The sequence below is a fragment of the Procambarus clarkii genome, chromosome 79 (assembly GCF_040958095.1).
Source record: "Procambarus clarkii isolate CNS0578487 chromosome 79, FALCON_Pclarkii_2.0, whole genome shotgun sequence".
In the NCBI taxonomy this organism is placed as follows: Eukaryota; Metazoa; Arthropoda; class Malacostraca; order Decapoda; family Cambaridae; genus Procambarus; species Procambarus clarkii.
In genome coordinates, this window is record NC_091228.1 from 21675427 (window position 1) to 21697807 (window position 22381).

At 52.6% G+C, this 22381-nt stretch overlaps 1 protein-coding gene across 1 annotated transcript in view; it reads left to right on the forward strand.

Annotated features, from left to right (window-relative positions):
• The first annotated feature begins 929 nt into the window (after positions 1 to 929).
• The window catches only part of LOC123764598 (nascent polypeptide-associated complex subunit alpha, muscle-specific form-like), a 34297-nt gene continuing 12845 nt past the window's right edge, over positions 930 to 22381 (forward strand). The window contains exons 1-2 of the mRNA XM_069314707.1: positions 930 to 1232; positions 10437 to 10651. Of these exons, the coding sequence (XP_069170808.1) occupies positions 930 to 1232; positions 10437 to 10651 (518 nt within the window). The remainder of the gene's footprint in view (positions 1233 to 10436; positions 10652 to 22381) is intronic.

The window sequence follows — 22381 nt, forward strand, 5'->3', positions numbered from 1 at the left end:
AAGTCGCAGCCTCTTTGGAGTGGCCAAAGGAGAATTGGGCCTTCATGATACAGTCCGTCTTGACTGGGAAGGCCCAAATCGCCTACTCCACGTTGTCCCTTGATGACTCCGGCGATTACAAGGTGAAGAAGGTAGTGCTCATGGCTTACCAATTGGTACGTGAGGCTTACAGGCAGAAGTTCAGGAACCTGAAAAAGACCTCGGAGCACACGTTCACCGAATTCGCGACCATCAAGGAACGGCTTTTCCAAGAGTGGTGTGCCTCTCGGAAGGTGGAGACCAAAGAAGACCTCGAGCAGCTCATATTGTTGGAGGACTTCAAAGACTGTCTCTCTGGAGATCTGAAGACGTACTTAGAAGAGCAACAGGTAGAGACCTTAAGTGCAACAGCCACCATGGCTGAGGAGTACATCTTGACACATAGGTCTTCCACTAAGTATGTCCCAAGGAATTACCCACGTCTGTTTGGCAAGCCTCGTCAGGAAGAAGAAAGACCCGTCCCACAAAGCGCTGTGAAGACACCCCCAAGTAGCCCTCGAAGGACGAGTCCTAGCAGTCTGAAACACCGTAGTCCGAGGAGGAATATGGTGTGCTGGACTTGTGGGCAGAAAGGGCATGTAGCTGCTATGTGCCGAGGCAGAAGAGGTAGCGGCCCACGTAGGGAGGTGATGCTGATGGGCTGTGTGACACCATCAGTAGGAACCCAGTCTCTGATGACTAGTCAGGAAGGACCAAGATTGTTTGCCCCTCACACTTCAGGCGGGTATGTATCGAGTGATCATACTGGTAGGTCAGTTGTAGTGCTCAGAGATAGTGGAGCAGCCCAGTCCCTGATCGTGAGAAACTCGTTTCCCAAGGGAGTGAGTGTGGACGGGAGACAAAAGGTTGTCCTGGCTGGGTTTCCTAGGACGCAGTATGTTGCCCCCTTAATGTCGGTACATCTAGACTCGCCTGACTTCAGCGGCACATGTGCGTTGGTAGTAGTTGATACCTTGCCTATAGCTGCGATTGACGTGATACTAGCCAACGACTTGGTGACAGGTTGGGACTACAAACATCTCAAGGTTGTGGACGAGTCAGCCGGAACAGCAAGGTCCGAGGTAACAGCTGGAAATGGTAATATCCAGGTACAGGCAGACGGACTACTTAACTTGTCTAATCCTTCCTCTACCCAACAGATCGAGAGCATTCTAGCAGAGTCTCCTGGTTCTTCTCCCGACAAGAAGCATGAGGTTATGGTGGCAGAAGCGACTGAGCGAGAAGAGAGGCCTCGTGTACAAACACCCACGGATACCCCAGAGTCTGGAGTGAAGGCACCTGAGTACTTGCGGTATGGCAAAGTACAATGTATGCTGAACCAGCCGGAGATTCCCCAGACGTCGGAGGTATGTGAGGTATGTGCGGAAGTTCTAGTGCCCTCTTCGGTCCAAACCAGGCTAATGGATATAGCCGGCTATGGACATTACAGGCTCATGAAACTTATTCCCAAGTTAGCCAAATGTTTCTTAGCAGTATTTTGTTTTCTTCTCGTGTGTTCTCAGTAAGGACCAGTGGACAACCCGACAGATGATGGCTCCCATAAACATCGCGAAGAGATCCCAGGGATTAGAGACGTGCACTGTGAGTGTTGCAGTCGAAGAAGGGACCTGGAAGGTGATGGTAGATACAGGAGGTATGAGAAATGACATTATGAGTGACTGTTTCCGACAGGTCGACACCCCCCGCGTGATTGCTGAGCCTGGATGCAGCGTTATGCGGAACGTTGGTCGACCTGACGGTGGCAGAGCAAACACCATCTTCATTGTACAAGCAGCTCTGTTTGGACTAGGTGTAGGCCTAGTAAACGGTGGTGCTGTAAGTACTGTCTTAACAACTATAGCTGTCACTCTAAATTATCAGACCCCTGTATTCCAGGTTCCCGTCTCCCTGAAGGACTAAAGGACCGGCACAAGAAATGCCGTCTGTGACCAGCCATCAACGGTGCCACGACACAGGGAGGTGTCAATTCACCCCAGATCGCGTCTGTACCGATCCTTACTCGAGGCACGTGAGATGGTTATGCCCCTGATTAACATCTCAGTGATGTATGAAGGCACATCAGGCAGGTCATTGCCTTTCATCTGCAAGTTTCCTTTATGCCAGAGTCTCTCATTAGGACAGTTTTTCGGACAAGACATCCTCGCCATTCCAGTTCATAGTTTATGTGAGTCCGTTTGGAGTTGTACCCACGTACTAATTTGGTTTGTTTTTCTTTTATAGAAACCCAAACCAAATTCCTTTTGGTGGGGAGGTGTTATGGACCCGAGTCCAGCGTCGTAGCACGGAGCAGTGACGGCAACGCCATCTGTGAGTCCGCTCCCGAAACCCCCTCCAAATGGACGACGCCATCTAGTGAGGACGTGATATACCGGCCACAGGTGCTGGATTCCCATCTTAATCAGCTCGTAACATAGCCGCTGCTGACCTCTGGTGAGGTGGCGCTTAGACAGCAACGCCATCTATGGAGTGGATAGGTGGACGTTTGTGTCTAAGCCTGTAAGTGAGGTGCCCTAGAGCGTCCCTAGTACTAATGACGTGTCTGATTACAGAGTCAACCTGGGACTGCTGTATTGGACGATGGATCAGTCTACCCAAGGCAGCCAAAGCCTCTCCACGAGTTTGCTCTGAAGAAGCTGTGAGTCACCCCCGGACGAACACTGTTGAGAGTGTTAGCCTGCCTGTAACGTGGCAGTATCAGGAATCGCCATATCCGGGGCTGGCTGGTGGAAGAGACTAGCCACTGTGGTACTGAGAGAGGAGAGTGATCAGCGGAATCACACGAGGCTCCTGCCTAGGGCTCGCAACCCTAGTATCGGTCGTGGAGTGGCCTACACAGCGGAGCTGATTGGAACCTGCCAGCTACAGGCTGGATTGTGGTTGAAGGCCTCCACGACGGAGCACCCAGTGGGACTGTGATTTGGCTGGCCTGTGGCCAGGGTAGATTCGCCGAGAGAAGCCAAGAGGATTCATCGTGGGCCACGGAGGAAGGAACCAGGGCTACTCAAAGTGCGCACCGTGGAGCATCCTGTGTCTTCAGAGGAAGACAACTCTGTATATTTTCATGTAGTTATAAACCCCGTGTGATTGTTATTTATTTATGTGGTGGTGGTGAAATAATATATATAAATCAGAACATTTGTATCCCTCCCCCTTTAAGTTAACTTGCGTTACGGAACACATCCCTTGAAAGCCTCTACTAACTTGGGGCTGGATTCCCAAATTCTAATAACACCAGAAAAGAACCCGGTTACGCACCAGTTGGGCCGTGACAAAGAGATAGTGGATTTCATCCATTTCTATGCTCAATAAACGATCCTTGGTTGGACACTAAATCTTCCAGATAAGTAAGGGTCGGGAATAAATACAACACAACAGAAAACGGTCTTATACAAGGAAGATGAAGACTCTGGGTGACGTCATTGACCATTAGCGATGTCTGTGCAGGGTCACTGAGCGGCTACCTGGTGACGTCATTGACCATTAGCGATGTCTGTGCAGGGTCACTGAGCGGCTACCTGGTGACGTCATTGACCATTAGCAATGTCTGTGCAGGGTCACTGAGCGGCTACCTGGTGACGTCATTGACCATTAGCGATGTCTGTGCAGAGTCACTGAGCGGCTACCTGGTGACGTCATTGACCATTAGCAATGTCTGTGCAGGGTCACTGAGCGGCTAGCAAGTGACGTCACTGACCAATAGCGATGTCTGTGCAGGGTCACTGAGCGGCTAGCTAGTGACGTCACTGACCAATAGCGATGTCTGTGCAGGGTCACTGAGCGGCTAGCTAGTGACGTCATTGACCATTAGCAATGTCTGTGCAGGGTCACTGAGCGGCTAGCTAGTGACGTCACTGACCAATAGCGATGTCTGTGCAGGGTCACTGAGCGGCTAGCTAGTGACGTCACTGACCAATAGCGATGTCTGTGCAGGGTCACTGAGCGGCTAGCTAGTGACGTCACTGACCAATAGTGATGTCTGTGCAGGGTCACTGAGCGGCTAGCTTGTGACGTCACTGACCATTAGCGATGTCTGTGCAGGGTCACTGAGCGGCTAGCTGGTGACGTCACTGACCATTAGCGATGTCTGTGCAGGGTCACTGAGCGGCTAGCTGGTGACGTCACTGACCATTAGCGATGTCTGTGCAGGGTCACTGAGCGGCTAGCTGGTGACGTCACTGACCATTAGCGATGTCTGTGCAGGGTCACTGAGCGGCTAGCTGGTGACGTCACTGACCATTAGCGATGTCTGTGCAGGGTAGTAGTGTAAACCGGGCCAAGTACGTGCGATTTTGGTTTTTTCCCACGCACGTACTTGGCCCCTGGGTTTTACGAACTTTTTTCCCATGCACGTACTTGGCCCCTGGGTTTTACGAACTTTTTTTCCCACGCATGTACTTGGCCCCTGGGTTTTACGAACTTTTTTTCCCACGCACTTATTTGGCCCCTGGGTTTTACGAACTTTTTTCCCACGCACTTATTTGGCCCCTGGGTTTTACGGACTTTTTTTTCCCACGCACGTACTTGGCCCCTGGATTTTACGAACTTTTTTTCCCACGCACGTATTTGGCCCCTGGGTTTTACGAACTTTTTTTCCCACGCACGTACTTGGCCCCTGGGTTTTACGAACTTTTTTTCCCATGCACGTATTTGGCCCCTGGGTTTTACAAACTTTTTTTCCCACGCACGTATTTGGCCCCTGGGTTTTACGAACTTTTTTTTTCCCAAGCCGGTACTTGGCCCCTGGGTTTTACGAACTGTTTTCACCATGCCTGTCATTGGCCCCTGCCATTTTCGCTCAAGGGGATTAAACGGCCGCCTCCAGTCATCCCAAAATTTCGTTAGCTCAGTGACCCTGCACAGGCATGTTAAAGGGGATTAAAAGGCCGGTCATTGGCCCCAGGGTTTTCTCAAATTTTCTTTCATAGCCGGTCTTTGGCCCGTGTATTTTTCGTTACCCCGCTGACCCATGCACGGGCCAAAGACCGGCTATGAAAGAAAATTTGAGAGAACCCTGGGGCCAATGACCGGCTTTTTAATCCCCTTTAACATGCCTGTGCAGGGTCACTGAGCTAACGAAATTTTGGGATGACTGGAGGCGGCCGTTTAATCCCCTTGAGCGAAAATGGCAGGGGCCAATGACAGGCATGGTGAAAACAGTTCGTAAAACCCAGGGGCCAAGTACGTGCATGGGAAAAAAGTTCGTAAAACCCAGGGGCCAAGTACGTGCGTGGGAAAAAAAGTTCGTAAAACCCAGGGGCCAAGTACGTGCGTGGGAAAAAAAGTTCGTAAAATCCAGGAGCCAAATAAGTGTGTGGGAAAAAAAGTTCGTAAAACCCAGGGGCCAAGTACGTGCGTGGGAAAAAAAGTTCGTAAAACCCAGGGGCCAAGTACGTGCGTTGGAAAAAAAAGTTCGTAAAATCCAGGGGCCAAATACGTGCGTGGGAAAAAAAGTTCGTAAAACCCAGGGGCCAAGTACGTGCGTGGGAAAAAAGTTCGTAAAACCCAGGGGCGAAGTACGTGCGTGGGAAAAAAAGTTCGTAAAATCCAGGGGCCAAATACGTGCGTGGGAAAAAAAGTCCGTAAAACCCAGGGGCCAAGTACGTGCGTGGGAAAAAAAGTTCGTAAAACCCAGGGGCCAAGTACGTGCGTGGGAAAAAAAGTTTGTAAAACCCAGGGGCCAAGTACGTGCGTGGGAAAAAACCAAAATCGCACGTACTTGGCCCGGTTTACACTACTCAGGGTCACTGAGCGGCTACCTGGTGATGTCATTGACCATTAGCGATGTCTGTGCAGGGTCACTGAGTGGCTACCTGGTGACGTCACTGACCATTAGCGATGTCTGTGCAGGGTCACTGAGCGGCTAGCTAGTGACGTCATTGACCAATAGCGATGTCTGTGCAGGGTCACTGAGCGGCTACCTGGTGATGTCATTGACCATTAGCGATGTCTGTGCAGGGTCACTGAGCGGCTAGCTGGTGACGTCACTGACCATTAGCGATGTCTGTGCAGGGTCACTGAGCGGCTAGCTAGTGATGTCATTGACCAATAGCGATGTCTGTGCAGGGTCACTGAGCGGCTACCTGGTGATGTCATTGACCATTAGCGATGTCTGTGCAGGGTCACTGAGCGGCTAGCTGGTGACGTCACTGACCATTAGCGATGTCTGTGCAGGGTCACCGAGGTAACGTAATTCGGCTATGACAGGGACCGGCCTTTTAATCCCCTTGAACGAAATTTTCAGGGGCAAGGAGGGAGCCTTTCAGTACTCCTTTTTAGAAAATTATATATTTTCTCGAAGAGCTAAGATTATAAATGTTACGAAGAATGTAAACATCCTAAGAGCGTTGCCTGCTGGCAGGAAAACAATTGAAAATACCCCTGCGCCAATGACCGACCCGGGAAAATATTAAAATGGTCGGTCATTGGGACCATTTCCACTACTTCCCTCAGCCCCACGCCCTGGCCAGCCCGTCCACCCCACGCCCTGGCCAGCCCATCTGCACCACGCCCTGGCCAGCCCGTCCACCCCACGCCCTGGCCAGCCCGTCCACTCCACGCCCTGGCCAGCCCGTCTGCCCCATGCCCTGGCCAGCCCGTCCACCACACGCCCTGGCCAGGACAGGCCCGGATTCTTGGAACTCCATATTCATCAAGAACTGTAAAAAACCACTATCGTAGGCCCTCCACATTCTGTGGAGACAAAGCCTAGATACTGGCGTTATTTCTGATATACTAAAAATAGCAGAGATAGCACCACTCCATAAAGGAGGAAATAAGGCAGAGGCAAAAAATTACAGACCGATAGCACTAACATCGCACATCATAAAAATCTTTCAGAGAGTGCTAAGAAGTAAGATCACAAAATACATGGAATCACAGCATCTCCATAACCCCGGACAACATGGTTTCAGAACAGGGCGCTCTTGCCTGTCGCAGTTGCTGGACCACTATGATATGGCATTAGATGCTATGGAAGACAAACAAAATGCTGATGTAATTTACACAGATTCCGCAAAAGCTTTTGATAAATGTGACCATGGTGTTATTGCACATAAAATGCGTTCAAAAGGAATTACCGGAAAAAAAGGCAGATGGATCTACAATTTCCTGACTAGCAGACCCCCAATGTGTAATAGTCAACAAAATAAAATTCAGCCCATCAACCGTGAAGAGCTCAGTCCCCCAGGGTACTGTGCTTGCTCCAGTACTTTTTCTCATCCTCATATCGGACATAGACAAGAACACAACCTATAGCACTGTATCATCCTTTGCAGATGACACTAGGATCTTCATGAGAGTAGGCAACATAGAGGACACGGCAAACCTCCAATCAGATGTAGATCAGGTCTTTCTATGGGCTACAGAAAATAATATGGTGTTTAACGAAGATAAGTTCCAGCTCATGCGCTATGGAAAAAATGAAAATATAAAAACGGAAACCACGTACAAAACTCAGGCAAATCATAACATAGAACGAAAAGGCAATGTAAAGGATCTGGGTGTACTCATGTCGGAAGACCTTACCTTTAAAGAACACAATAAAGTAGCTGTCACAACTGCAAGAAAAATGACAGGTTGGATAACAAGAACTTTTCACACTAGATATGCTATATCGATGATGATACTTTTCAAAAACGCTTGTGCTCTCTAGAGTGGAGTACTGCTGCACAATGACAGCCCCTTTCAAAGCTGGAAAAATTGCTGACCTGGAGAGCGTGCAGAGATCCTTTACTGCTAGAATCCACTCAGTAAAACATCTAAACTATTGGGACCGACTAAAGAGCCTAAATCTGTACTCCCTTGAGCGCAGGCGGGAGAGATACATAATAATCTATACGTGGAAAATAATTGAGGGGCTGGTCCCAAACCTGCACACAGAAATAACACCACATGAGACCAGAAGGCATGGCAGGATGTGCAGAATACCCCCGTTAAAAAGCAGAGGTGCAACAGGTACTATGAGAGAGAGCTCTATCAACATCAGAGGCCCGAGACTGTTCAACACGCTTCCGCTACACATAAGGGGCATAACTGGCCGACCCCTCACTGTGTTCAAGAGAGAACTGGATAAGCACCTCCAAAGGATACCTGACCAACCAGGCTGTGACTCATACGTCAGGCTGCGAGCAGCCACGTCCAACAGCCTGGTTGATCAGTCCAACAACCAGGAGGCCTGGTCGACGACCGGGCTGCGGGGACGCTAAGCCCCGGAAGCACCTCAAGGTAACCTCAAGGTAGTAAGGTGACTAGCCCTTCTGCACCACTCCCTGACCAGCCCGTCTGCACCACGCCCTGACCAGCCTGCCTGCACCACGCCCTGACCAGCCAGTCTGCCCCATGCCCTGGCCAGCCTGTCCTGCCCCACGCCCTGGCCAGCCCGTCCACCTCACGCCCTGGCCAACCCGTCCGCACCACGCCCTGGCCAGCCCGTCCACTCCACGCTCTGGCTAGTCCGTCCACCCCACGCCCTGGCCAGCCTGTCCAACCCCCGCCTCTTTTTGCGGATCAGTCCAGCCCTGCATGGGGCTGGTTCGTGGTTCCCCTCGAGTGTTCGTGTCTGGGGTTTTGTCTCGTGTTCTTGTCGCTTGTGGGGACGCTGATGGCTTCGTTGTTGGTCTCCTGCCTCCTGCCTGCGTGCTTCGACTCGGTGGCGGTGTGTAGTTTCCTGGCGGTCCTTCTGATGTTCCTATCACTGCAAAGGGTTCTTCGGTCTCTGATAGGGTTGTCTTGTCTTTCCCTTCGGGATAGATCCAGGACCATCTTCTGGTGCCGTGTACTGTTGCCTCGTGTTGGATGGCACTGGCGGAGCCTCTCCAGCTTGAGTTCGGTATTGCTTTTCATTCTGCTCTGTTCCACTTGCTGTCTTGGGCATTGTTTCTCCTCCGGCCTGATTTTGCGCTTCTGGTGCTGTCCTGGTCGTCGGCCCAGGTGGTCTATTTTCTTCTCCTCGATTGTCGTGATCCCTTCAGTTCTGATGTATTTTGTTTTTCAGGTCTCCTGTTGGTGTTGACCTCAATGGGTCGGGTCGGAGACTTTCCTGCGCCCGTATTTTTCTGTCCTGTTGGTCCTTGTCGTAGGTTGTTCTTATGATGCAGTCTCCTTCTTCTCGGGTGAGGTTTGGGTCTGCTGCTTCCTGAGGGGTCCTTGGGCTGCTGCTTGGTTGGTCAGGCCGGGGGTGCTTTCTTTTGTGGTTCGGTTGAGGCTTTTCACTGTTCTCTGCGCGTCTTGGCCTCTGGGGCTGTGTACGTGTTTTGGTTTGCCCGGATTCCCTTACTTCCCTCCTTCCTGTTCTGGGGTTCGGGTCTCCCGGGTCGTTGGCAAGTCTTTCGTTTAGTCTGTGGCTTTGTTTTTATGATAGGGTGCGTGGCGTCCACCTCCCGGATCCTTCCCTCTTGTCCTTATCTGTGGTGAGGTAGCTCCAGGGAGCCGACGGGGCTCCCCCAAGACAACCAGCGTTGAATGTAATGAAACGCTATTTTCTGGGTGAGTCCCGGAGGCTCCCCGGCATCCCTCCCTCCCTCCCTCCGGTCAGCGGTGTTTGTCTAGCTTTTTGACATCCAGCCTCAGAACTGAAGGTTGGGTCGCGGGCTCCCCCTTCCCCCGCCCGAGGAGTGGGGGGGGGGGTGCGCAGACAGCGGCGCGGCGACATGATGACGTCATGCTTGTTTGCTAATTTTTGTTTGGGAAGTTCTGTCCACTTGTTCGGCCTTCGGTCGCAATAGTTTACCAGAATAGAGGTTTGTTTTGGGGCACCTACCTTTCTGGGTGCCTGTGCCAGTCGGTGGAAGACATAGAATGCTCCCAATCATAAGGGGGGGGGGGTCTCCGTATGCCATTGTTCCTCATGCCTCTATAGAGGGGCCAGGTTATGGCTTGTGGTCTCCGGTAGGCAAGAACTTCAAGCACTGACTGATGCCAGAAAGTTATACATATTCATTCAGCCTGGATAGCTCCTGACAGCCTCCGGGACTCGCCCATTACATTCAACGCTGTTTTTTTTATTTTTTTGCGCACAGTTCCAAATACATTTGTTTTGTTTTTTCTTGCCTGTCCTATGTACTGTATAATGAACACGAACACTATATTATGGCAGTAGAACATCCGTACAGTCTGAAGACACTGTGTTACATGCATCACAAGTGTCTTCACATATGTTGTACATATTTCCAATGTGTCATGCACATTTATGTATATTTACAATTTATTAACACACTGTACAGTATCGTACAGTATCACACACTATATACACACCATCAACACTCTCAGAACTCCGCGAGTGTGGGATATGCTAGGAAACAGCCAACGGGGCCCGAGTGGAACCTTGCACTTAACGCCCCAGGTGCTGATGCATCTCCGCTTTTGTTCTCTTCGGGGTAGTGTTCTTGCATACAATATAGGCACGTTTACCCTCCTCCCGTGATGCTGTGCCTGGCATATACTCCAGCATGTGGACACCAAACATCTCGTTACCCCTCAGCCCGTCTGGCACTGCGGGTGGCATTGTTGCTGGCACCCCGCGCGGAGCCACAGAGCCCGCCGTGCCATACTTTACCAGCAGTTGTGACACAACACTGAATGTCCGTATTGGCGGTCTCCTGCCTGCTCCTACCAGGTACTTATTGAAGCAGTCGAGCACAGCATCAACTATTAGGTGCAGGGAGGGGGAGGCAGGAGGGACAGGGAGGGGGAGGCAGGAGGGACAGGGAGGGGGAGGCAGGAGGGACAGGGAGGGGGGAGGCAGGAGGGACAGGGAGGGGGAGGCAGGAGGGACAGGGAGGGGGAGGCAGGAGGTGCAGGGAGGGGGAGGCAGGAGGTGCAGGGAGGGGGAGGCAGGAGGTGCAGGGAGGGGGAGGCAGGAGGTGCAGGGAGGGGGAGGCAGGAGGGACAGGGAGGGGGAGGCAGGAGGGACAGGGAGGGGGAGGCAGGAGGGACAGGGAGGGGGGAGGCAGGAGGGACAGGGAGGGGGAGGCAGGAGGGACAGGGAGGGGGAGGCAGGAGGGACAGGGAGGGGGAGGCAGGAGGGACAGGGAGGGGGAGGCAGGAGGGACAGGGAGGGGGAGGCAGGAGAGACAGGGAGGGGGAGGCAGGAGGGACAGTACCCAGCTGTCTACACCAGCTGGACAGTACCCAGCTGTCTACACCAGCTGGACAGTACCCAGCTGTCTACACCAGCTGGACAGTACCCAGCTGTCTACACCAGCTGGACAGTACCCAGCTGTCTACACCAGCTGGACAGTACCCAGCTGTCTACACCAGCTGGACAGTACCCAGCTGTCTACACCAGCTGGACAGTACCCAGCTGTCTACACCAGCTGGACAGTACCCAGCTGTCTACACCAGCTGGACAGTACCCAGCTGTCTACACCAGCTGGACAGTACCCAGCTGTCTACACCAACTGGACAGTACCCAGCTGTCTACACCAACTGGACAGTACCCAGCTTTCTACACCAACTGGACAGTACCCAGCTGTCTACACCAGCTGGACAGTACCCAGCTGTCTACACCAACTGGACAGTACCCAGCTGTCTACACCAGCTGGACAGTACCCAGCTGTCTACACCAACTGGACAGTACCCAGCTGTCTACACCAACTGGACAGTACCCAGCTGTCTACACCAACTGGACAGTACCCAGCTGTCTACTCCAGCTGGACAGTACCCAGCTGTCTACACCAGCTGGACAGTACCCAGCTGTCTACACCAGCTGGACAGTACCCAGCTGTCTACACCAGCTGGACAGTACCCAGCTGTCTACACCAGCTGGACAGTACCCAGCTGTCTACACCAGCTGGACAGTACCCAGCTGTCTACACCAACTGGACAGTACCCAGCTGTCTACACCAGCTGGACAGTACCCAGCTGTCTACACCAACTGGACAGTACCCAGCTGTCTACACCAACTGGACAGTACCCAGCTGTCTACACCAGCTGGACAGTACCCAGCTGTCTACACCAACTGGACAGTACCCAGCTGTCTACACCAGCTGGACAGTACCCAGCTGTCTACACCAACTGGACAGTACCCAGCTTTCTACACCAACTGGACAGTACCCAGCTGTCTACACCAACTGGACAGTACCCAGCTGTCTACACCAACTGGACAGTACCCAGCTTTCTACACCAACTGGACAGTACCCAGCTGTCTACACCAACTGGACAGTACCCAGCTGTCTACACCAACTGGACAGTACCCAGCTGTCTACACCAGCTGGACAGTACCCAGCTGTCTACACCAGCTGGACAGTACCCAGCTGTCTACACCAGCTGGACAGGACCCAGCTTTCTACACCAGCTGGACAGTACCCAGCTTTCTACACCAACTGGACAGTATCCAGCTGTCTACACCAGCTGGACAGTACCCAGCTGTCTACACCAGCTGGACAGTACCCAGCTGTCTACACCAGCTGGACAGTACCCAGCTGTCTACACCAGCTGGACAGTACCCAGCTGTCTACACCAGCTGGACAGTACCCAGCTGTCTACACCAGCTGGACAGTACCCAGCTGTCTACACCAACTGGACAGTACCCAGCTGTCTACACCAGCTGGACAGTACCCAGCTGTCTACACCAACTGGACAGTACCCAGCTGTCTACACCAACTGGACAGTACCCAGCTGTCTACACCAACTGGACAGTACCCAGCTGTCTACACCAGCTGGACAGTACCCCAGCTGTCTACACCAGCTGGACAGTACCCAGCTGCCTACACCAGCTGGACAGTACCCAGCTGTCTACACCAGCTGGACAGTACCCAGCTGTCTACACCAACTGGACAGTACCCAGCTGTCTACACCAACTGGACAGTACCCAGCTGTCTACACCAGCTGGACAGTACCCAGCTGTCTACACCAACTGGACAGTACCCAGCTGTCTACACCAACTGGACAGTACCCAGCTGTCTACACCAACTGGACAGTACCCAGCTGTCTACACCAGCTGGACAGTACCCAGACAGTACCTACATGAGCCTCTTATATGGAATGTCTTACTTAGTGATTACTCCCAAATTATGCGTTTTCTTTCCATTGTGTTATTAGATCGCGTTTTCTGTGTGTTTACAATTTGATTTGCCGTTACAAAGTTTACCGTTGGTTTCCGTAATGCGGCGCTGTCATTCTTACCTGCGGCCCGTTGGCTGCCCAGAGTAACATTAGAGTGGAGATTGACTTGGGTCAGGACGGACCGAAACGTCGTCTTCTCTTCAGTTTCTAGTGTGTGTGTTTGGTCAGCATTAGAGGGAAGGGTTGTCGGGTCCTCAATGTTGTCTACTAGCATCAACACCCTCAGGTCATCAGCCAGTGATGGTACCGTACTATAGTTTGTGTCCCTGGCCATGTCTGATATTAGCAGGCGTACCGTAGGGAGTACGGTAGCCTGAGGGGGCACTCACCTATTATGATGATCCGGACTGTAATGTGTTGACTATTACCATCTGCCTTGTGAGCAAGATCCGTCTCCCTACTCTGCCAGTGATTCACTTTGCGTGCAATAGTCCCACTTTGCGTGCAGTAGCAGTAGTGATCTGGTCTGGTGGTGCAAGTGATGACCCTTCACAGCTCGTCCTGCCGTCTTAAAGGTGACCAGAAGTGGGAACTCTCCCAGCTGGGTAGGGAGGATGGGCGGCCGTTGACAGCTCTGTGAAGGTCTCTTAACAATTCCTCATCTTCTTGATCCATCAACCTGTTGTTTAGAGGCGTGATGGTACTCGTCACGGTTGCATGTTGCCATGACATTTTGTGCAACATGTGTGCAGGTCTGAGGGTCAAGGCAGGATAGTCAATACTATCCTGGGCTGTGCTCACCTAATTGTACTCACCTAGTTGTGCTTGCGGGGGTTGAGCTCTGGCTCTTTGGTCCCGCCTCTCAACTGTCAATCAACAGGTGTACAGATTACTGAGCCTACTGGGCTCTATCATATCTACACTTGAAACTGTGTATGGAGTCAGCCTCCACCACATCACTGCCTAGTGCATTCCATCCGTTAACTACTCTGACACTGAAAAAATTCTTTCTAACGTCTCTGTGGCTCATCTGGGTACTAAGTTTCCACCTGTGTCCCCTTGTTCGTGTCCCACCCGTGCTGAAGAGTTTGTCTTTGTCCACCCTGTCAATTCCCCTGAGAATTTTGTAGGTGGTTATCATGTCTCCCCTTACTCTTCTGTTTTCCAGGGATGTGAGGTTCAGCTCCTTTAGCCTTTCCTCGTAACTCATTCCTCTCAGTTCCGGGACGAGCCTGGTGGCATACCGCTGAATCTTCTCTAACTTTGTCTTGTGTTTAACTAGGTATGGACTCCAGGTTGGAGCTGCATACTCCAGGATTGGTCTTACATAAGTGGTATACAGGGTCCTGAACGATTCCTTACACAAGTTTCTAAAGGCAGTTCTTATATTGGCCAGTCTAGCATATGCCGCTGATGATATCCTTTTGATGTGGGCCTCTGGGGACAGGTTTGGTGTGATATCAACCTCCAGATCTTTCTCTCTATTTGACTCTTGCAGGATTTCACCTCCCAGATGATACCTTGTGTTCAGCCTCCTGCTCCCTTCGCCTAATTTCATCACCTTACACTTTCCTGAGTTGAACTTTAGCAGCCATTTTCTAAATCATTCCTCCAGTTTATCCAGGTCATCCTGTAGTCTCTGTCTATCTTCATCCGTCTTGATTCTTCTCATAATTTTTGCATCATCAGCAAACATTGAGAGGAACGAGTCTATACCCTCCGGAAGATCGTTTACATATATTAGAAACAGGATGGGTCCAAGTACTGAGCCCTGTGGGACTCCGCTGGTGACATCTCGCCACTCTGATGTCTCCCCCCTCACCGTTACTCGCTGTTTCCTGTTGCTTAAGTACTCTCTTATCCACTGGACCACCTTCCCTTTTACTCCTGCCTACTGCTCCAACTTTTGTAACAGCCTTTTATGGGGTACTGTGTCAAAGGCTTTCTGGCAGTCCAGGAAAATGCAGTCTGCCCACCCTTCCCTTTCCTGCCTAATTTTTGTTGCCTGGTCATAGAATTCTAGTAAACCTGTGAGGCACGATTTAGCATCCCTGAACCCATGTTGGTGGTGCGTTACAAAGTTATTTCCCTTCAGATGCTCTACGAGCCTTTTCCTCACGATCTTCTCCATCACCTTGCATGGTATACAAGTTAAGGAAACTGGCCTGTAGTTCAGTGCCTCTTGCCAGTCACCCTTCTTGTACATTGGGACTACGTTAGCTGTCTTCCAACTTTCTGGTAGGTCTCCTGTTTCCAGTGACCTGTTATACACCATAGAGAGTGGCACACTTGGTGCTTCTGCACCTCCCTTTAGTATCCATGGTGAGATTCTGTCAGCCACAACAGCCTTTGTCACATCCAGCTCCAGCAGACACCTTTTGACCTCATCACTGGTGAGGTCAAATTCCTCCAAGGTTGCTTGGTTTGCCTCCTCATTTAGTGCAGGGGTTTCTCCTTGTTCTATTATGAAGACCTGGAATCTCTTGTTGCGTTCTTCACACACCTCCTTGTCATTCTCTGTGTATCTGTTCTCCCCTTTTTTCAATTTCATCACTTGTTCCTTCACTGCTGTTTTCCTCCTGATGTGGCTGTGGAGCAGCTTTGGTTGGGTCTTGGCTTTACTCGCTATGTCATTTTCATACTGTCTCTCTGCTTCCCTCCTCACTCTGAGGTACTCATTTCTGGCCCTCTGGTATCTCTCCCTGCTCTCTGGTGTTCTGTTATTTCTGTAGTTTCTCCAAGTTCTTTTACTCAGTTGCTTTGCTACCTTGCATTCCTGGTTGAACCATGGGTTTTTCTGTTGCTTTTCGTTTTTCTCCTTTTGGACGGGGATAAACCTGTCTGCAGCTTCCTGGCACTTCTGGGTGACAAAATCCATCATGTCCTGCACATTCTTGTCTCTAAGTTCTGTTTCCCATGGTATTCCCCTGAGGAAGTTCCTCATCTCGTCATATTTTCTTCTTCGGTAATTTAGTCTTTTCATCACCTCCGATCCCATCCTTGGATAGGTTATCCCTACCTCCACCAAGTACTCAAAGGTCAGTGTACTGTGGTCACTCATTCTTATGGGGGCTTCAACTTTGACTTCCCTTATTTCTGACTCATTCAGGGTGAATATCAGGTCGAGTCTAGCTGGTTCAGCATTACCTCTCACTCTTGTGGGTTCCTTGACATGCTGGCTCAGAAAGTTCCTTGTTGCCACTTCCAAGAGTTTAGCTCGCCACGTATCTGCACCACCATGTGGGTCCCCATTCTCCCAGTCTATCTTTCCATGGTTGAAATCACCCATGATTAAGAGTCTTGAGCCATTCCTGCAGGCAACTGAAGCTGCTCTCTCTATTAAATTATTGGTTGCCATGTTGTTCCTATCAAACTCCTGTCTAGGTCTTCTGTCATTTAGGGGAGGGTTGTAAATGACTGCCACTATTATCTTAGGTCCGCCCATTGTTATAGTTCCTGTTATGTAATCTCTGAATCCGTCACAGACCGGAATTTCCATCTCATCAAAACTCCAGTCCTTCCTTATCAGCAGGGCCTCTCCTCCACCTCCTCTCCCTTCCCTCTCTTTCCTTACTATATAGTAGTCCTTTGGAAACACAGCATCTGTTATGATGTGACAATTTTGTTTCCATGAGGCCTATTACATCAGGGTATTCTTTTTGCGCCCTTTCTGCCAGTTCATTTGCTTTATTGGTAATCCCATCAATGTTTGAGTACATTACCTTAAAGCTCACTTTCTTATATCCAATTTCACCCACACTCCCTACAAGTGTAGGAGGTTGTTCTATGGTCATTGCTACTTGGGTAGGCTCCTCCTCCTGTGAGGTAGTTTCCAGGGGTTCAGGGGGAGGTGGAGTGGGGAATGGAGGGTTTAGGTCTTCCTCAGGCCTGCTTGGGGCAGGAAGAAGACCAGGGGCTGGGGAAGCAGGGGATACTTAGGGTAAGGGGAGAGGGAGGATTTGGGTTTTATGATGGGCATTATGCAGGGGCAAGGAAAGGTTTGTGCTGGGGGATAGGGGAGGGGGGCCTATTGGGTGGTGGACTGGGGTGTTGCATTCCCCCCTGGGGTTCCTGAGTTGCTGGATTAGGGTTCCCCACTCCCCTCTGGGATTGCTGAGTTGGAGGCTGAGGTTCCCTGGCTCTCTTCCCTCTCCTTGCGCCTTTTCCTTGCATCTGCTGCCCTTGCTATCTCGTCTCTGGTCATGTCCCTCTGAACATATACCTCTTTGTAGATCCTTGCATACCTCAAGATTGCTCTTCATTACTAGGATGTCCTCTTTGATGTCCTCGCTCTTGAATACTACCTTGATCAATCTCTTTTTGTCTCTGTTGTACTGGCCAATCCGGAAAAACTGTTCTATGTCACGTTCAGCCCCTTCCATTCCTATCTCCTTTAATATCCCTGCCACTGCAGCTTTGTCTTTAGTCCTCCATTCCTCCCTTGTGGAGCCCTCTTGTTCCTTCACACCTACCACTACTACAGCTCTTTTCCTTTCCATTAGCTGGCTTGTGCATCTAGCTGCCTCCTAGGAGGTTACTGCTTGCATTACAACTTCCTTGACTGTGCGCATAGCATCTGGGCTCTTCAGCATTTCAGCAAAGGTGGCACCCATTGTGGGGGTCCCGCATGCCATTGCTGCATCTCCTGGTACCTGGGTGCTGGTTGCCTGTGTGCACGAGTGGTTGGGTGAGGGCCTGGCGTGCCTCCAGGTTAGTGTACACACCTCACACTTTTACATAACTCTCACGTCTTCAGGTCACCCTAATTATATAATTATAGCTGCCTCTTACACCTGACACGATGGCTGCAAGGTCTTCTATATGTGGCTCCCAGCACTATGTGGCTCCCAGCACTATGTGGCTCCCAGCACTATGTGGCTCCCAGCCCCTATGTGGCTCCCAGCACTATGTGGCTCCCAGCACTATGTGGCTCCCAGCACTATGTGGCTCCCTGCACAATGTGGCTCCCAGCACTATGTGGCTCCCAGCACTATGTTGCTCCCAGCACTATGTGGCTCCCAGCACTATGTGGCTCCCAGCACTATGAGGCTCCCAGCACTATGAGGCTCCCAGCACTATGTTGCTCCCAGCACTATGTGGCTCCCAGCACTATGAGGCTCCCAGCACTATGTGGCTCCCAGCACTATGTGGCTCCCAAAACTATGAGGCTCCCAGCACTATGTGGCTCCCAGACCTATGTGGCTCCCAGCACTATGAGGCTCCCAGCACTATGTGGCTCCCAGCACTATGTGGCTCCCAGAACTATGAGGCTCCCAGCACTATGTTGCTCCCAGCACTATGTGGCTCCCAGCACTATGAGGCTCCCAGCACTATGTGGCTCCCAGCACTATGTGGCTCCCAGCACTATGTGGCTCCCAGCACTATGAGGCTCCCAGCACTATGTGGCTCCCAGCACTATGTGGCTCCCAGCACTATGTAGCTCCCAGCACTATGTGGCTCCCAGCACTATGTGGCTCCCAGCACTATGTGGCTCCCAGCACTATGTGGCTCCCAGCACTATGTGGCTCCCAGCACTATGAGGCTCCCAGCACTATGTTGCTCCCAGCACTATGTGGCTCCCAGCACTATGTGGCTCCCAGCACTATGTGGCTCCCAGCACTATGTGGCTCCCAGCACTATGTGGCTCCCAGCACTATGTTGCACCCAGCACTATGTGGCTCCCAGCACTATGTGGCTCCCAGCACTATGTGGCTCCCAGTACTATGTGGCTCCCAGCACTATGTGGCTCCCAGCACTATGTGGCTCCCAGCACTATGTGGCTCCCAGCACTATGTGGCTCCCAGCACTATGTGGCTCCCAGCACTATGTGGCTCCCAGCACTATGTGGCTCCCAGCACTATGTGGCTCCCAGCACTATGTGGCTCCCAGCACTATGTTGCTCCCAGCACTATGTGGCTCCCAGCATTATGTGGCTCCCAGCACTATGTTGCTCCCAGCACTATGTGGCTCCCAGCACTATGTTGCTCCCAGCACTATGTGGCTCCCAGCACTATGTGGCTCCCAGCACTATGTGGCTCCCAGCACCATGAGGCTCCCAGCACTATGTGGCTCCCAGCACTATGTGGCTCCCAGCACTATGTGGCTCCCAGCACTATGAGGCTCCCAGCACTATGTGGCTCCCAGCATTATGTGGCTCCCAGCACTATGTGGCTCCCAGTATTATGTGGCTTCCAGCCCCTATGTGGCTCCCAGCACTATGTGGCTCCCAGCACTATGTGGCTCCCAGCACTATGTGGCTCCCAGCACTATGTGGCTCCCAGCACTATGTGGCTCCCAGCACTATGTTGCTCCCAGCACTATGTGGCTCCCAGCACTATGTGGCTCCCAGCACTATGTGGCTCCCAGCACTATGTGGCTCCCAGCACTATGTGGCTCCCAGCACTATGTGGCTCCCAGCACTATGTGGCTCCCAGCACTATGTGGCTCCCAGCACTAAGTGGCTCCCAGCCCCTATGTGGCTCCCAGCACTATGTTGCTCCCAGCACTATGAGGCTCCCAGCACTATGTGGCTCCCAGCCCCTATGTCTCTCCCAGCACTATGTGGCTCCCAGCCCCTATGTGGCTCCCAGCACTATGTGGCTCCCAGCACTATGAGGCTCCCAGCACTATGTTGCTCCCAGCACTATGAGGCTCCCAGCACTATGTTGCTCCCAGCACTATGTTGCTCCCAGCACTATGTGGCTCCCAGAACTATGTTGCTCCCAGCACTATGTGGCTCCCAGCACTATGTGGCGCCCATCACTTTGTGGCTCCCAGCACTATGTGGCTCCCAGCACTATGAGGCTCCCAGCACTATGTGGCTCCCAGCACTATGTGGCTCCCAGCCCCTATGTGGCTCCCAGCACTATGTGGCTCCCAGCACTATGTGGCTCCCAGCACTATGTGGCTCCCAGCACTATGTGGCTCCCAGCACTATGTTGCTCCCAGCACTATGTGGCTCCCAGCACTATGTGGCTCCCAGCACTATGTGGCTCCCAGCACTATGTGGCTCCCAGCACTATGTGGCTCCCAGCACTATGTGGCTCCCAGCACTATGTAGCTCCCAGCACTATGAGGCTCCCAGCACTATGTGGCTCCCAGCACTATGTGGCTCCCAGCACTATGTGGCTCCCAGCACTAAGTGGCTCCCAGCCCCTATGTGGCTCCCAGCACTATGTTGCTCCCAGCACTATGAGGCTCCCAGCACTATGTGGCTCCCAGCCCCTATGTCTCTCCCAGCACTATGTGGCTCCCAGCCCCTATGTGGCTCCCAGCACTATGTGGCTCCCAGCACTATGAGGCTCCCAGCACTATGTGGCGCCCAGCACTATGTGGCTCCCAGCACTATGTGGCTCCCAGCACTATGAGGCTCCCAGCACTATGTGGCTTCCAGCACTATGTGGCTCCCAGCCCCTATGTGGCTCCCAGCACTATGTGGCTCCCAGCACTAAGTGGCTCCCAGCACTATGTGGCTCCCCGCACTATGTGGCTCCCAGCCCCTATGTGGCTCCCAGCACTATGTGGCTCCCAGCACTATGTGGCTCCCAGCCCCTATGTGGCTCCCAGCACTATGTGGCTCCCAGCATTATGTTACTCCCAGCACTATATTGCTCCCAGCACTATGTGGCTCCCAGCACTATGTGGCTCCCAGCACTATGTGGCTCCCAGCACTATGTGGCTCCCAGCCCCTATGTGGCTCCCAGCACTATGTGGCTCCCAGCCCCTATGTGGCTCCCAGCACTATGTGGCTCCCAGCACTATGTGGCTCCCAGCACTATGTGGCTCCCAGCAATATGTGGCTCCCAGCACTATGTGGCGCCCAGCACTATGTGGCTCCCAGCCCCTATGTGGCTCCCAGCACTATGTGGCTCCCAGCACTATGTGGCTCCCAGCACTATGTGGCTCCAAGCACTATGTGGCTCCCAGCACTATGTGGCTCCCAGCACTATGTGGCTCCCAGCACTATGTTGCTCCCAGCACTATGTGGCTCCCAGCACTAAGTGGCTCCCAGCACTATGTGGCTCCCAGCACTATGTGGCTCCCAGCCCCTATGTGGCTCCCAGCACTATGTGGCTCCCAGCCCCTATGTGGCTCCCAGCACTATGTGGCTCCCAGCACTATGTGGCTCCCAGCACTATGTGGCTCCCAGCACTATGTGGCTCCCAGCACTATGTGGCTTCCAGCACTATGTGGCTCCCAGCACTATGTGGCTCCCAGCACTATGTGGCTCCCAGCACTATGTGGCTCCAAGCACTATGTGGCTCCCAGCACTATGTGGCTCCCAGCACTATGTGGCTCCCAGCACTATGTGGCTCCCAGCACTATGTTGCTCCCAGCACTATGTGGCTCCCAGCACTAAGTGGCTCCCAGCACTATGTGGCTCCCAGCACTATGTGGCTCCCAGCCCCTATGAGGCTCCCATCACTAAGTGGCTCCCAGCACTAAGTGGCTCCCAGCACTATGTGGCTCCCAGCACTATGTGGCTCCCAGCACTAAGTGGCTCCCAGCACTATGTGGCTCCCAGCCCCTATGTGGCTCCCAGCACTATGTGGCTCCCAGCACTAAGTGGCTCCCAGCACTATGTGGCTCCCAGCCCCTATGAGGCTCCCAGCACTAAGTGGCTCCCAGCACTATGTGGCTCCCAGCACTATGTGGCTCCCAGCCCCTATGAGGCTCCCAGCACTAAGTGGCTCCCAGCACTATGTGGCTCCCAGCACTATGTGGCTCCCAGCACTATGTTGCTCCCAGCACTATGTGGCTCCCAGCACTATGTGGCTCCCAGCACTATGTGGCTCCCAGCACTATGTGGCTCCCAGCACTATGTGGCTCCCAGCACTATGTGGCTCCCAGCTCAATGTGGCTCCCAGCACTATGTGGCTCCCAGCACTATGTGGCTCCCAGCACTATGTGGCTCCCAGCACTATGTGGCTCCCAGCACTATGAGGCTCCCAGCACTATGTGGCTCCCAGCACTATGTGGCTCCCAGCACTATGTGGCTCCCATCACTATGTGGCTCCCAGCACTAAGTGGCTCCCAGCCCCTATGTGGCTCCCAGCACTATGTTGCTCCCAGCACTATGAGGCTCCCAGCACTATGTGGCTCCCAGCCCCTATGTCTCTCCCAGCACTATGTGGCTCCCAGCCCCTTTGTGGCTCCCAGCACTATGTAAGTCCCAGCACTATGAGGCTCCCAGCACTATGTTGCTCCCAGCACTATGAGGCTCCCAGCACTATGTTGCTCCCAGCACTATGTTGCTCCCAGCACTACGTGGCTCCCAGCACTATGTGGCTCCCAGCACTATGTTGCTCCCAGCACTATGTGGCTCCCAGCACTATGTTGC